At 41.6% G+C, this 16273-nt stretch overlaps 1 protein-coding gene across 3 annotated transcripts in view; it reads right to left on the bottom strand.

Annotated features, from left to right (window-relative positions):
- Positions 1-16273, bottom strand: part of UGGT1 (UDP-glucose glycoprotein glucosyltransferase 1) — a 53543-nt gene that overhangs the window by 23816 nt on the left and 13454 nt on the right. For 2 of the 3 annotated variants that reach the window (XM_077349347.1, XM_077349348.1), the window contains exons 14-24: positions 15277-15396; positions 14555-14640; positions 13340-13475; positions 12378-12509; positions 10983-11147; positions 10429-10549; positions 9596-9694; positions 3835-3858; positions 3261-3355; positions 2048-2254; positions 861-992 (exon numbers count right to left, since the gene is read on the bottom strand). In XM_077349347.1, the coding sequence (XP_077205462.1) occupies positions 861-992; positions 2048-2254; positions 3261-3355; positions 3835-3858; positions 9596-9694; positions 10429-10549; positions 10983-11147; positions 12378-12509; positions 13340-13475; positions 14555-14640; positions 15277-15396 (1317 nt within the window). The remainder of the gene's footprint in view (positions 1-860; positions 993-2047; positions 2255-3260; positions 3356-3834; positions 3859-9595; positions 9695-10428; positions 10550-10982; positions 11148-12377; positions 12510-13339; positions 13476-14554; positions 14641-15276; positions 15397-16273) is intronic. The other variant, XM_077349349.1, reaches the window with a different exon arrangement.

The following is a 16273-nucleotide window of genomic DNA, read 5'->3' as shown; positions in this document are numbered from 1 at the left end:
AAATAAACAACCCTGCAAACCAAATATATGACTAATGCAATATATTAATTGAGAAGCATGAATTTTTTAGTGGCAATGTTTGAATGCATCAGATACTGGATTATTAATATAATGGCTCTGGAAACGTGTCTCACATACTCAGAGGTAGAATGCTACTGTAAAAGTCATCTTAAAGAAGACTTGGTTTTTATATTCCACTTTTATCTCAAAGCAGTTGACAATCACCATCCCTTCCACTTGGTGAAGTAGGTGGGGCTGTAGCACTTCTGCTAGGATTGGCTCAAGGTCACCTAGAAGCCTTCAGGTGAAGGAGGAGGGAAATCAAACCCAGGTCTCCAAATCAGAGTCCACTGGTCTTCACCACTACACCACACTGACTCTTGAATGAAAGAAACAAGCATGAAGGCTTTAAGTAGTACTTCTTCTGGATAATCTTCCTCACTCTTCTGGGATATGTTATTTAAAATAGCTCTGACACTGTTCAACAAAACTAACCCTAAATACTAATTTAGATCTGAAGTATACAACTCATTCAATTTCATTTGTATGTTTTTTTTCTGAAGCAAGACATTTGTGAACTGGGAAACTATCCAACACAGAGTGAAATTAGTCACTTATTCCACCCTGAACAAAGGCTAATAATTTTCACTAATAATTAACACTAATAATTTTCAGTTCCAATGATTAAGTCATAAGTCAAATCAAAAGATTAACAAAGCATCCAGATTTTGTCAGGACATGTGTAAGTATAAAATCCCAAACTATCTAACCATTAAGGCATGAGACAGGCTAGGCACGTGATTCAATATGCCTGACTGTGAGTCAGATCCTCCCTCTTGCTTTGGATCTAGTTTGCTCACCCTTCCATTGCTGATCACTGCCCTCTGCCCTTTCTTCAGCTTAAGAACATCCCTGCTGTACATAGCATGAGAAAGAAGAAAATCCACTTTAGGAGACTGAAAGGCATCTTCAAAGGTATCCATGTCCATACCCTAAAGGGAGAAAAAAACTATTTTCAGTCAGTCATTCGAGAGACAACACATTATTTCTTCACAATGTTTTATGAACAAATATTCAACAAAGTTAGACAGGCATTTTTACAAGGCCATCTAAAAAGTCTTTCAACCAGCAGGAGCACTAAACCTCCTTATCCTAGCTTCAAGGAGGAAGTACTATTTTTAGAGACTACTCCTAGCAATCTACAAAACTAATTATTCTGTAGAGATTATTGTATTCAGTTGGTGGGCTTAAAGAGGAAATCTGACATAGATGAAACACAGGTTACTGTAAGATTGGGGAGGTTCCAACCCCAGCTCAGCCGGAGCTAATATAGCTCACCCACAACTGTAGCGGGAGGACAGGGGAAAGGAGTCCGCGCAGAAAGGTTTTTTATTCTTCTAAAGAGTGGTTTGGATATGAAGCAGCACGACCTTGAAGACAACTTTCTCACCTCTTCCCTCCCACAGCAGCCTTCTGTGATCAGTGAAATTGTGTTCCCACAGATGAATAAATATCCAGGAACAGTGTGGTTGGACGAGTAGGAGTCTGCAACAGGGAAAAAATAGCCCTCCTTCCTTCCAAAACAGAGTTGATGTTCCATTGGAATAACTGTTTTTGTGCTGGCAGAATGGCACTTTAAGATTCAAGCCTATGACCAAATTTCAGCTAACAACTGGTTAAAAGGGGGTGCCACTTGAATGCCCAAATGTGAAATTTACAGCACCAACAAACCAAACCCTATTTCCAGGCACTGTCTTCTTGCTGAAATGTCCCAAATTCTGATGGGAACAGCTAACAGGTAAAAGCTGAGACACATTCATTTGGTGACAGGAGCCAGAATCTGCACCTAGGTCTTCTTAAATTTCTACACTTTGCATACTGTAGGCAGTGGAAACAGAAGTATAGTTCTGGCATGTGAAATTCAGGGACCGCAGTTCTACCACTGCTGTAGCCAGATTCCCAACATATAAACCAGCTGTGTAATAAGTAATCTAAAAAGCTAAATCAAAATATCTGTCTCATAACAGCATCCACATTGAACACTTACTCCAACAGCAAATTCAGTGATAGCCGCTCCAGCCTTCAGCTCCTTGGCATTTTCCTCTTTGGTCAATTTTGTGACAAAGTTTTTGGCAATGTTAGATGTTTGTGTCTGCAAGGCTGCCCATATGGCCCTGGCAATTACTGTATTCTCACTGGCCGGGTCTTCGCTGGGGTTATTAATGAAGCCAATCCGGACATGGTTACTGGATTTCTGCACAACAATGAAATTTACATTCAAGCAATTCTGTTCCTACACAGCTTTGAAGTTCAGCAAATAAAGGACATAACACCCAGAAGTTCATCATTAAGACTCTACCATATATACTTGCATCCTTTTCCCAGCACTACTTATCAACATACCTTACAAGTACGTGTGCTCAGAAAAAATAAAGCTATGAAAAGTTGCAATTCAAAAAGACTGTCATAATTTCTCAAAGCTGCTTTTTCGTCTTTTCCAAAAACATGTATCCCTGTCATGTGATGCTGAACTCAAAAATAAAAATTCACCCCTAATTTGATCAGCAAGACCATTTGTGGAAGGTCTAATTTTAATAAAGATGAAAAACAAAACGGGAACAAAACCCTAACTTGAGAAAGCAAGTTAAGAACTCAAAGGTTGAGCAGGTCTTTGGTGGGCTGCTGCAGACTCTCATGTTGCCTGCTTCTGCACTGAAGCACCTTCTACAGTTCAGGAGTTACCAGGCAATAGTTCCCATAGTATTTTTTAAAGGAGCAACAATAGTAAAATCCCTTATTAGGATCAGTTAAAAAGTTAAATAAGTAAAGAAGCTTTCAAGTTTACCAGACTTTTTGTCCAGCAAAGTTGACAACATGATAAAAAGCCACAACCTGCAGGCTATGATAGCCACATAAAATGGACAAGGCTTAGAGTTCACTCCTGTGCAGTTACTCTAGTTTAAGATCAATGATTTCAGCAAGCTTAGACGAAAATAACTTTCTACGTAGGACTGCATTGTCAATTAGGTTAGATGATGCCTAAGAAAGTAAAAAGGGGAGGGGGAAATCTCAAGTTGCAACAAATCATTAGTAGTATTAGTTTTACAGCTTTTAGTGATAGATCCAAATAATTGCTGGATTTGTATCTTTAAAGACAGAGCAGTCATTACACAAAACTAGTAAGAGTGGGGAGGCTTATTTCCCACTATATGGTAATACTGATTTCCCTGCCTTCCATTTAGGTGAAGATTGTGACCTACCTGGTGTTTGATTGCATCATACAACAACTGCCTGCCAGATGGTTTGTCAAAGTCTCCAACAATCCAGAAAGTCACGGGTCTAACAAAAGAATCATCTATGTAAGGAAAAATAATGCAGTTATGGAAAAAAACCTGATACTGATGTAATCACAATGCACATTCCCATCTCATGCTGGGCACACGAGGTATTTTTTATCATGGAAATTAAAGACCATGTGCACAACCCAATGACATTTAGTATTGCCAAGGGAAATATGTTAAGTAGATTCGTTTGTGAAAGTATATAAAGTACAGTGCATGCATGATTTTGTTATGAATTTGTCACCCTCTTTTAGAATATGACAAAGAAACTGTAAATAACAAGGTTCTCCATTAGAATATAAATAAATAATTTTTAATGAAATACTATGATCAGTTTTTTTTCCATACAGGGAAAACATGCATTATGGGGGGGGGGGGGGGGTCAATGAGGAGCTATCCTCACGCAGATTCTAATAAATACACAACTGAGTATCTAAGAACGCAAGCGTATTAATACAATAACAGAAAAGGAAAAAGCTTTTAAGCTCATTACCATAGATTTCCTTGGACGACATCCCTGAGCAGAAGTAAAACAGGGAAGAGTGGAGGAAATATTATTAATTTAGATAAAATGGACCTTATAGCAAGCAAAAACAAACAGAAAGTCTGGTAACACCTTAAAAATAATATTTTTATTCTACCATAAATTTCCATGGATGAAGCCTTTAGCAGACAGACATATGAGTGAACATACCATGAAATGTAAGAAGTATGAATCATTATGTAAAATCACTATGTAAAAATTAAAATAGAATAGAAAGTACAAAGATCATTCAAAACAACAGTAATCAACAGTAATTATGTTGTCAACTTTTTGCTCAGCTGCTTAACATCTCCAACAGCAAAGACATCCCAGATCCTTTTTAAAGCCTTAAGAGATGATAACAAACTTCCTGATCAATTCTAATTTAGCAGTTTCTCACTCTGAAGTTCTTTTGATGGAGAGCTAGATCTTTAGAGAGCAACAACAGAATGTCCTCAAAAACTAAATTATAGTCCATTTCTCAAAATTTTACAAAATTTTATATCCACTGTAAATACACATTTTGTCCCCTTACTTTAAAAACTCACTGAAATACCTGCAAAGCTTATATAGCTCACCTGAACTGAATCTACATTCACTTTTGAGAGGTACCCCCATATACAACTATTTCATTTCAGCAAGCAGCACCCAGACTGTAAAGGTGTTATATGCTGTTAAGTCACTTCCAGCTTGTGGTGACCTTTTAAATCAGGCACCCCCAGTGTGGTACCTGCTGACAACTTTCGCGCTACCCACCAAGTATTTTAAGAATATGGGTGTAGCCACTTGTAGATTTTGCCTAGAAAGGCTTCTAGTTAGCTATTACAGATGTGACTGTTGAGTTTTTAACTGTAGCTTTGGCAACCACTGCCAATACAGCACAAGGATCTTTCTTGTTGCTGAAGGTAAGATGGTAGCCATTTTATGGCTGCACCCACTACACTGTGTCAGAATTCCAAAGTGCCTGCAGGTTCAAAAAGGTTGGGGACTCCTGCAATAAATTAATGATCTCAAAAATATCCTATTTTTAACAGCCTTGGTTTGGTCTTGCAAACTCAAGGTCATGGCTGCTTTTATTGAGTCAATACATCTCAGCTTAAGTCTTCCTTTTTTTTTTTCTACTCCCTTCACTTTTTCCTGATCCGCCGTTTCCAGTGAGTCATTTTCTCATGATGTAACCAAAGTTTGCTATAGCCTCAATATAGTCACTTTTGCTTCTACGGAGAATTCAGGCTTGATTTGATGTAGAACCATCTTATTAATCTGTTTGGCAGTCACTGGTATCTTAAAATTCTCCACATTTCAATTAAATCAACTTTCTTCCTGTCAGCTTTCAAATCCATACACAGTAATGGGGAATACCATAGTATGAATTATCTTCATCTTGGTCTCCAGCAACACAGCTTTATACTTAATCTTTCTAATGCCTTCATGGCTGCCTTTCCCAGTCTCAATTCCTGGTTATCATCTTCCTTTTGGTTGATGACTGAGCAAAGGAACGGAAAATCTTGGACAATTTTAAAGTTGATTGTTGAGACAATTAAATTATTCAGTAGTCACTACACCTGGCATTTCTTGTTCTATATACAGTAAGAGAACTTTTGAGCATCACTTTGCTTATGTGGGGAATTAATGCAATGGTTCAATTGACAATGCAATCTTTGATGTCTTCTTCATTCAGAACTGGAACACAGACTGAACAATTCCACTGTGGGTGCCATTATAGAATAATAGAATCATAGAGTTAGAAGGGGCCATCTAGTCCAACCCCCTGCTCAACGCAGGATCAGCCCAAAGCATCCTAAATCATCCAAGAAAAGTGTGTATCCAACCTTTGCTTGAAGACTGCCAGTGAGGGGAGCTCACCACCTCCTTAGGCAGCCTATTCCACTGCTAAACTACTCTGACTGTGAAATTTTTTTCCTGATATCTAGCCTATATCATTGTACTTGTAGTTTAAACCCATTACTGCACGTCCTTTGCTCTGCAGCCAACAGAAACAGCATCCTGCCCTCCTCCAAGTGACAACCTTTCAAATACTAAAAGAGGGCTATCATGTCCCCTCTCAACCTCCTTTTCTCCAGGCTGAACATTCCCAAGTCCCTCAACCTATCTTCATAGGGCTCGGTCCCTTGGCCCCAGATCATCCTCATCGCTCTCCTCTGTACCCTTTCAATTTTATCTACGTCCTTCTTGAAGTGAGGCCTCCAGTGAGTGAGTGCCATTGCTGTGTTTTCTTATGGGTTGGCATAGTACTGTTAGGATTATGATGGGCACAAATTTCTTTAGCTTAAAATATCTCTATTGATATTCCACCTACAACTAACTCTATGAATTAGGCTCAGACTATAACTGGTAACAAGAGCAACTTTTTAACAACACAGAACTATGACAGACCGAAAAGACCTTACTCTTCGGGCTAAACCACATGCTTGGCTAAAGAAGGGTACTGAGGCACAAGTTGGGGGTAAGCTGACAGAAAGGGCCTCATTCTTTGTCTACTCCAGATAATAGCATATCCAGTTAAACATTAGCATAATAAAGGTTGGAATTCAAATAATACAATTATAGGTAAGGTGGGCTGGAGGAACTTCATGAGGGTAAAAGTGCACAATTCTACTGTCCAGTCCTGAGAACAACTGGTTAAAGGACTGGGGCTTATTACCTAGGCTGAATACAGACTACGTTATTATTATTATTAGATTTATTCCCCGCCACTCCCGAAGCTGGCTCGTGGCGGGTTACAATGGTCCTTCATAAAAACCCCCGATAAAACCCCATTAAAAACAGGACATCCAACAATAACCAAAAAACCACAGATGGTGAAACCTAACCCGACCCTCCTACCAATATCAAATCACGTGGGCTAGGAGGGGGCCATTGATGTTACATGGCCCAGTGCTCGAAAACAACAGCACTAGCACTTGAAGAGGCACCCAAAGGGGGGAGGCAATAATCTTCCTCACTGCCCTGGCCTCAACCGTAGACCCGGCAGAAGAGCTCAGTCTTGCAGGCCCTGTGGAACCCCAAAAGTAGTATAGTAGTATAAAGCCTTGCCTCTAACAATCTTGGCTGAAAATCTAATCCAAGGGAAATATTTATAACTAGTAATCAAGCCCGCTGCAGCTAAATGCAGCGGGCGCTAGGCACTTACTGTGGGTGGTTGTGTTTCCTCGTCGGCGGTGGCTGGCTTGGTCGGCGGCGGTGGGCTGGTCGGCGGCTTGGTCGGCGGCTTGGTCGGCGGCGTTCTTTTGGTGGCGGTGGCCTGACGCGGCGAGAGACGCTTTGCGCCTCTCGCCGCGCCAGGCCGCCACGCAGGGAGCCACCGGCAGCCGCGCTCCGAGCGACTGCCGGGGGCTCCCTCGGGTGGCGGCCTGACGCGGTGAGAGGCGCTTTGCGTCTCTCGCCGCGTCAGGCCGCCAGGCAGGGAACCCCCTTCCTCGGGCTGCGGCCTGACGCGGTGAGAGGCGCTTTGCGCCTCTCGCCGCGTCAGGCCGGGAGCAACTGCGAGCCGCGCTGCGCGCGGCTTGCAGTTGCTGGGGCTGGGAATCGGAGGGACCAATCGGCAGGCGCTTTGCGCCTGCCGATTGGTCCCTCCGATTGTCTGTCGTGAGGAAGGGTCCAATCCAGACCCTTCCTCATCACGGACAAAGCCCACCTCAAGGCCCCTTAACCATTTATTTAGTCCGTGGCGTCCGCGGCGCCACGGGCGGTTTAAAGATAATAAAAGCTAAATCAATAAAACTTACACACACAAAACTGAAACAGCACTAATTTTTCACCTAAATTTCTTGACAAATATTGAGCTATTTCCTCCCCAACTTTTTTTGAAGGTGAAGTGGTAAGAAATTGAAGAGTGCATTGCCAAAGATAATAGTTTTATTCTTTTGGTTGTTGTTACTGTCTCAGCAGCAGCCCTTATCGAGGCCAGAATCTCATAAACTTCTAGGGGAAACATTCCCAACAGTGAAGCTGCTGTAAAAAAGGTATGTGACTGAGCAGAGGGCCACTTGAGCCAGTACTAAAAGATTTTGGTGTCTGGAGTACAGCTGGTTTAAGGGCCATTGCCATTGCCAGGCTACTGAACATTAGCAGCTTTTAATACCACCTACTTTCTTTTCCCAGCCTCCTCAGACTGCAGAAGTCAATTAGAGCTGCAACAGAGGACTGCAAGGGAGGAAGAGTTTGTACAAACCTGTTGCTCCCCCTTCTAGCCACCTGCCCTTATCAATGTATAGAGAAAGCCTCAAGAGGAACATTCAAAAACAAAAAGCATCTCCTTCCACTGTGCTGGCAAGTGGATTTAAATGTATATTTACTGTTGTTTTGTGAAATGAGGTCTTAGGGGAGGGGGAGGGGAAGGAAAAACAAGAGTAGTTTAATTTTTGTGTTTGTGTGTGCCTGCAGGGAAGGGCTGTACTTGAAAATCTTGCCTAAGCTGGTACCCACAGCCAACCGGCTTCTGTATTTTCAGTATGTGGAAAGGCACGAAACTTCAGGGAAAGGCAGTCTGCCAATTCTCAGAAATACTTTGTTTCCCATATTCCAGGAATTTGCCCTGGTTTTGAAGACATACTCCTGGGCCATGCCTGGTGAGATCAGGTGCAAATTAAGTCAGAGAAGAACAAGCAATGAAACCTTTCCCATCCTGAGAAAAGGCAGAGGAAGGAAACACAAGCCTATTTTTGTGAAGCGCTGTTTGTGAAGCGCTGCTTAAGAGCAGATTTGACTGTTTTAAGGAATGGAACACATTGTAAGTATTTTGCAACCTGTGCTTAAATTGGTGTTGGGCTTTTATCTGCAAAGACGACACAACAGTCAAATCCTGATTTTTCACTATAAGCGCACTGAGGAAGTGAAGCCTACATGGTGGCTTGGGAAAACACTCCCCAGATGGTTAAGGGAAAGCTCTCTGGACATGCTCAGCAGTACTTCTTCATTCCCATCTATGACATGAATGTACTGAATGGCAATTGGAGATATAACTCATTGCTTATGTCATCTGGAGCTACCCTGCTGATTGTCACATATTTAAGTTATTCCCACCCCTGTTCATCAGACCTTGCTGCTAAGCTAATAGATACACCCTCAATTCCAATACACTCATGCAAGGGTGGGCCCTGTAAATTGTTGGGGGTAATGACATTGATTCATACCCAGGGTCCTGTTTTTCTTTGATTAGGAAGAAGAGTTGGTCTTTATATCCTGCTTACACTACCCAAAAAAGTTCCAAAGTGAGTTACAAGCACCTTTCCCTTTCTCCCCACAACAGACACCCCATGAAGTAAGTGGGGCTGAGAGGGCTCTGACGGGACTGCTCTGTGGAAACAGCTCTGATAGGACTGTTACTAGTCCAAGGTCACCCAGCTGGCTGCATGTGGAGGAGCAAGGAATCAATCCGGCTTGCCAGATTAAAAGCCACTACACTTAACCACTACACTAAGCTAGCTCCCTTGTTCCTGATTTCAACTGTTCCTTATTTCAAATGTTAACACAATACTGTTAGATCTCTAGTGTCATACAACAAACACATTAACTTGATCAGATAGGCTTGGATGCATGTGAAGAAGTATACTCATTTTAAAAATGAAATGGAACCACAATATGGATAAAAGCGAAACACCTTACTGTGGATTGCAACAAAGTAATTCTTGAAAAAGTAGCAGCATAAGCATTCACATGCATACAATGCAGAAGACAGAAAGGAGAAAAAAATCTCCCTTGACTATACCTTTCTTGGACAAGTAAGTCATACTGTTAGCTATAGCTGCTGTCTTGTCTTTGGAGTCTAGAAATGTAAATCTGGCAAAATCATCCACAAAGAAGTTATCTGCAATAAAAAATGAAAAAAAAACTCTTATACCAAACACCTGTTTGTCCAATAAGAATAGGAAAGTCAGGAAACTGACACACATATACACATATTTTATACAATGTTGACTAGGTTATAATTGCATTTTATGCATTTAACCTCAATAAACTCAGACAGTCTCATGTCCTCCAATGTTCTCCTCACCTATTTATTTTATGTTTTAAAATATATCTAGGGTGGTTCATAGGGGAACACTGTTAAGTAGGGGGGGGGCTCAAGGCCAAGTAGGAAGAACTGCAAGAGGAGAATCTAGATTACAGCTACATAAAGCAAAGGGGAAAGGGGGGAAAGAATGGTGCCACAGGAAGACCTCAAAAAACAGAAAAGAGTGAAGAGTTACTGCAGTCCTATCTATGAATTTAAGCGCAAGCAAAAATCCCGACTGATTCAAAGACCCAAATATCTTTGCTGTCAGACAAAAGCGACAAATTAGGCCGATCGCAACTCTGAAGTGCTTTCAGTGCTTTCAGAATATTTGCACAGTCATGATTGAGCAAAGACCAAGAAAGAAAGGAAACAGAACAGGGAGACAGCAAAGCAACAGAACACGGACTAGAAAGTTAGGAAGCATCAAAAGCCACACATGCAAAGTATTGCCCCTTGAATAGATAAGTCCTAAAGATTTGCACACCCATCTAAGTGTCAGCTAACAGGCTCTCATATGTAGCATTTCAACAGCAAATGGGTCTTACTAGTTGCAGTCAAATCCAGGTATTCTCTGTCAGCCATCAAGATTCGAGAGTTGATTCTTGGAACAACATTAGGCTGGTTCATGATATATTCAACCACATCCTGATCATTTGACAGTTCGCCCTAAAAAAAAAACAAAAAAACAGATACAGTTTCAGCAGCTTGTGGGCTTTTTGAAGCAAGCCTGTTGCATCAGCTTAAGAAATGTGGAATAACCTTGAAAAGCAAAACATTCCCACAGAAAGTACCATCTTCCCCAAAATCAGGAGGTATCATCTTACACAATACCGAGGCCAAAAGAGCTACTTTATGTGCAGGCCTTGGTATTACTGACTTATGTCTTGGAACAAGCAAACCTCCAAAACGTGCCGCAAACTACTTCTGAATCCCCATTCCTTTCCAAAAATGGTTTGTCATGTGGCATAGGACATTGTTCCAAGAAATGCACATTCCTTTCATGTACAGAACTATTATGTACAGGATTTTTAACCCCAGCCCTCATATTTAAGTTTACTAAAGACCCTGTAAACCCATGTTTACTGCTGGTGTATCTTACCAAGTACACAGCCCTTTGGAAAAAACTGGTGGTTTCCAGTATCTTATGCATGGTCACAGTTTCCAGTTCATCAGGATCTAGCTGTTCTTTCTGGAAGGGCATCCCATTAAAAAGCACAATCGGTAGGGGGCCCACACCAGTCTGCTTATAATAACCGTGTCCTTCCTGAAATACAGAGACATGATCATTTCTTCTGTCTTTCTTGTCCTCATTGCAACACACAGCACAGTGAAATGCATTCTGCATAAACTGTGCCTAAAGGGCACTGCAGTCTCACCACATCTGGCACTTCCTTCATGCAGCATTATCTGCCCTCAGAAACTGGTTGGAAACAGACGTCAGGCTTTACACACAAGCTCTTTAAACATGAGACAAATCTCACATGGCTCACTGGAAGCGGTTCTCTCAATTTGCCAATTTGCCTGGCAGTGCAAGTGGGCACAACACCCTGGCCTTTGTTGATTTGCACTCCCAAGATGTGAGCTGGGCAGCAATTTTTAAAAGGGCTGTTTATTGCAACAGTCTCCCAGAGATGCACCTCTGTCCTACATACTGCACAGAGGTCACTGATCAGAGTCAGGGCCCATCCTGCCTTCCAGTCTCTGATTTCTGCCATATATTACTGGGTAGTCAGGTCTCTTATTCCTGTGCCAGTACAGTTCAAATATTTGCTGGCACACTGGATGAGTGCCAGAGGAGCAATCCTTTTGCACCAACAGAAGCATCCTTTTGCACCAACAGAGGTTATGCCACTGGATCACTGCCAGTGCAAGGGGAAAAACAGACTGAATAGGGAGGATCAATTTTGACAGTAAATAGGGGGGATCCAGCTGTTCCACTGCAGAGCTGCCACTTTTTTTCCTTGCAGGGTTCCATGCCTTTCCAGAATTGTATGACAAACAGAAGTGTTAACATGAACCCTATTCACAAGCAATGGGAAAGCTGTACCTATTAACCCAAAACACATGCCCCAATCTGTTATCGCATTTTCAACTATAAAAATGTAATGGCTGGCCAAATCATTCATCATGGTCAGATCTTATTGCATGCTGTTTCATAAAAACCAGTTTCAGCTATCCCAATAATATTGATGGCTGTCCCCCGCCCTCACTTGCTGCTCACTACAGCTGTTTCTATAAAGGAGAGGGCACTATGGGAATAGGAGTAAAGAATTCACTCACCACCACCACCACCACCACCACCACCACCACAACCCAGCAGAATCCTCTTGCTCTTCCTTGGAAAAAGTGCTCCAAAGAAGAAATCCAAACAGGAAAGTATCTTAGTCTGACCACTAACACACTCAGTAATTTAGCAGGTACCTTACTATAAAAAGCAGAAAGAAGTAGAGATTGTGGAAGCATGCTTGCTAACCTATATACATGAACTCCTTACCTTTCGATTTTGATCATAAGCAGAATCAACTCCCAAGATGCTGGTTACTTCTACATAGGGATACTGCTTCTCAAGAACACTAACCACATGTTCCACTTTCAGTTTTTCCCCTGTGCTTACTTTATTATATATCTGTGGAAGGGGAAAGACATTAATCATCACAGCCGTGACCTTTGGGCCATTTATCTCGTCCTTCAAACCCCAGGCCAGAAGTGATTTCTTCCATGAAGTCTTTGGCTGAATACTTTTAATCTCACTCCCAAATGAAATGGTAGCCTGAGAAGTTTGGGGAGTGACCTATGTTTTTCTGTAAGCTGCTTTCATAGCCCCTTCCCCATCCTTGTGGAGAGGCTGTTGCTCAGTGGTATAGTCCATGCTGTGTCTGAAGCATGTTCTTGCTTCAGGCCCTGGCATCAACAATTAAAGGACCTTAGGAAATTTTCTCTTCCTGCGGCCTGAAAAAGTAGTACCAGTCAGAGGACACAGCTGTAAACGAGATGGACTAATGGACTGACCCAGTCTAGGGCAGCTATATAATACCACTGCATCCTGGCATACTAGTGTGAAGTAAGGACTGATTCACATAACACAACATAGATAAGTGAATATAATAAACATTGCACGGGCAAGCCATGTGTATACATTTCAATAGTAGACCACTATAAGTTCTTTCTGCCTCTGTATTTCCCTAAATGCTTAAGGAAATGTAGAGCAGAATCTCCCAGAGGGGGAAGGGGAGAGCTGATGGTGGCATGAGAGACACCTCTAATCATTTTCAAAAGCCAACTTCATAAAGAAGTTCAAGGTAAAAGCTACAGCTTCAGTGGCTATTCCCTAGGGGAAACCATCGCACTGCAGACACATAAACCATGAACAATGACTGCTGATAAAATGCCAATTCCTCTAATGGTCCAGTGTCACATACAAGCATAATTGAATTGCTTTGGCAAAGGAATACTTACAGATAGAACTGTCTGAAAGGCATAATTATGATCTACTTCTTGGGCAACATAATTGTACGCTCGAAGGAGGGCAACCCCAGCATCCTGTAACCCATCAACATCTTCCGAGTCATTAACCACAAAGACTAGACCAATCCTATATAAAAAAGAAACCCATAGCGCAGATTAAAATCCTTATCAAACACTCAAAGAACAAAAGACGATGCCTGCCAGATCAGACAGAAGTCCGTCTAATCCAACATCTTGTTCTCCATAGTGGCTTGAGGTCTACAGAAAGCACACAAGCAAGGTACAAAGACAAAAGTCTCCCACTACTGCTGCTCAACCACGCAACCGGTGTTCACAGGAATATTGCCTCTAAATAGGAGGGCTCCATTTACCCACTATAGTTTAATAGCCACCAACAGGTCAATCCTGAAAAACACAAATCACTAATAGTGGGAAATCTTTGGGCTTACGTATATTACCGGTGACTCTGAACATTACTATGAACTAGTTAAAGGGATTGGTAATTTGTTACAGGATCACACTTCCTTCCCCTCCCCTCTTATTGTGTATACGTACTCTCTCTCCTCTTATGTGCAAACTCCCCCACCAATCCAACAAAACTGGATATTATGATATTAGCAATGATTAATACCAACCAGGGTTTTCACCTGGTTGAAGCCCATATCACAGCCTTGTTCTTATTTCTGAGTTAGGAGCAAATACCAGTTAGCACTAACCACATTTAACATTAAAACAAAGCTTGAGTCCAGTGACACCTTTAAGACCAGCAAAGTTTAAGATTTCACGTGCAAGCGTGCTGTATCTGATGAAAAGTGCATGCACACAAAAGCTTATACCCAGAATTAAACATTATTGTTTTTAAAGGTGCCACAGAATTCAAACTTTGTTCTATTGCTTCAGACCAGCACAGCCACATAACTGAACATATTTTAATGTTTAACATTGATGCAGAGCGGTCTAAAGTTCAAACAGGATAATTTGTACAAAAAGCGGACAGTAGAAGTGCGCAATCCTACACTGTTATTGCTGCACAAGCCACTGGTTCGGCTTAAATTTGCACACACATACACACACTGCCCCAAGAATCCTATTTCCCTGGATCCCATGACACTTTTTCAGCATTATGAAGTTGTTTCAAACATTAATTGCAAAAAAAGGAAGTTCTTCAGTACTTAAAACTATACACCCACACACATTCATAATTACCGCAGAGGTATGTGGTTACTAAGGAACATTTCAGCCAAACTGAGCAATTCGACTGTGTTTTCATGGGACGGGTCCACTATGAGAACCTGACAATGAAAACAAAACAAATACAAGCATGAACTGTCATCACTTTAGAACACACAGGGCAATGTTACACTATCTGAAGGATAAAAATTGTCTTATCTAAGGAACAGAGACACAAATAATGTAAACAGATTTGGCTAACAGAGCAAAAAAACAATACCAGTGACTGAGTATTTTCAAAGACAGAGACTTGCCTGTCAAAATTTACTGAATGTTTCCATATGAAGGACTATCATGGAAGAGCATTCAAAACATTCAGCGACAGCACAGTAGGATGGCCATACCCATGGAGTTGCAGAAGGGCAGATCCTTATGAAAAGTGCTGGCTTGAATTTATAAATCCCTAAACGGTTCTAGCTTTACACACCTCAGAACCCACCATCTCCTCTGCATTTAATCACGTTTCATATGAGCTGAGGCTGCCTTTTTCAATATAGGCCATCTATAAGGTAGGTCTTATGTGAAGGAATGGGGCAAAAATAGACACTCTCAATGATCTTCTAATCAACGCAGTGCAGTTTGTTCCTAGGCATTGGGCCCTTAGAATGAAGGTTCAAAATATATTTCTGTTTAGTCCCACTTTCAGCCCACCACTGAAAACAAAGCAACTCTGTCAAGTGAGCAAACTTGTTACTTACAAAATTATGAAAGTTTTTCCTGATTTGTCTGATTACACCCGGAAAGGTAGGGCGCAGGAGCTCCTGGACGCTGGAAGGCCAAGAACTGTATTTGCTGTCAACTTCGAGATTATTGATCCACTAGAAACAAACATGAATTTTTTAAAATTGCACTGCTTAAGCTACCAGAACCTTCTGCATATTAAAATAAGGATTAACATTTCTCCAAACGTTGTGCTTGGATGCTAGCAAATCAATGAGACAGATCTACTGTATAAAGAGTTTTTCATATGCAAGTCTATATCCTGGCATTCTATTCCTAACTTTCTTCTTGTCAATATATTGCAGTGCTTGTCTTGCCAGTCTTGCCATTTCAGACTTCACTAAAGAGGCTGATAATGAATAAAGAAGAAATGATCCTGAATGACTGGGGCTGCCTGGGGCTCATATCAAGCACTGCAGGAAAAACAGGATTCAGCTAGATTGTTCTGCCCTGCTTGCCTCATCTGACAGGAAAGTGCCCTTGCTATAGTGGTGCCTTAGCAAGTCAAAAAATCACCCTTTAGGTTGCAGGAGAGGTTACATTTGGACTGCATTTGCCCCAGGATTAACACTGATAGCTTTGGTTGCTTTGACACAGTGGGCAGGACTGGCCTCTATATAGGAGCAAAGGAGTGAGCGGCCCCCTTGCACAAGGCCATGGATGCCCTGAGAACCATCCCATCTTCCATCCCGTTTAACACAATATATGGGTGGGATTGAGGGAAATTACGACTTGGCTCCTGTAGTAGAACATTGCCCTTACTCGGCTGCATCTACATTGCCATTATCTCTCAATCACTATCTGAAATTCCGGCTGTGATGCAAGAAGCATAGGACCAACACACACAAGTTTCCTTGCATGAAGATTTCTAGCATAAAGTTGTATCTTTCAGTCCATTTGCAGATCCTCTACTAAGCTAGCAATGCTTCAACATTATGCTAGTTCCTCCTCTGTATCTCTACTGCTAAGATGACA

The sequence above is a fragment of the Paroedura picta genome, chromosome 8 (genome assembly GCF_049243985.1).
Source record: "Paroedura picta isolate Pp20150507F chromosome 8, Ppicta_v3.0, whole genome shotgun sequence".
In the NCBI taxonomy this organism is placed as follows: Eukaryota; Metazoa; Chordata; class Lepidosauria; order Squamata; family Gekkonidae; genus Paroedura; species Paroedura picta.
This window is presented reverse-complemented; position numbering and strand designations above follow the sequence as displayed.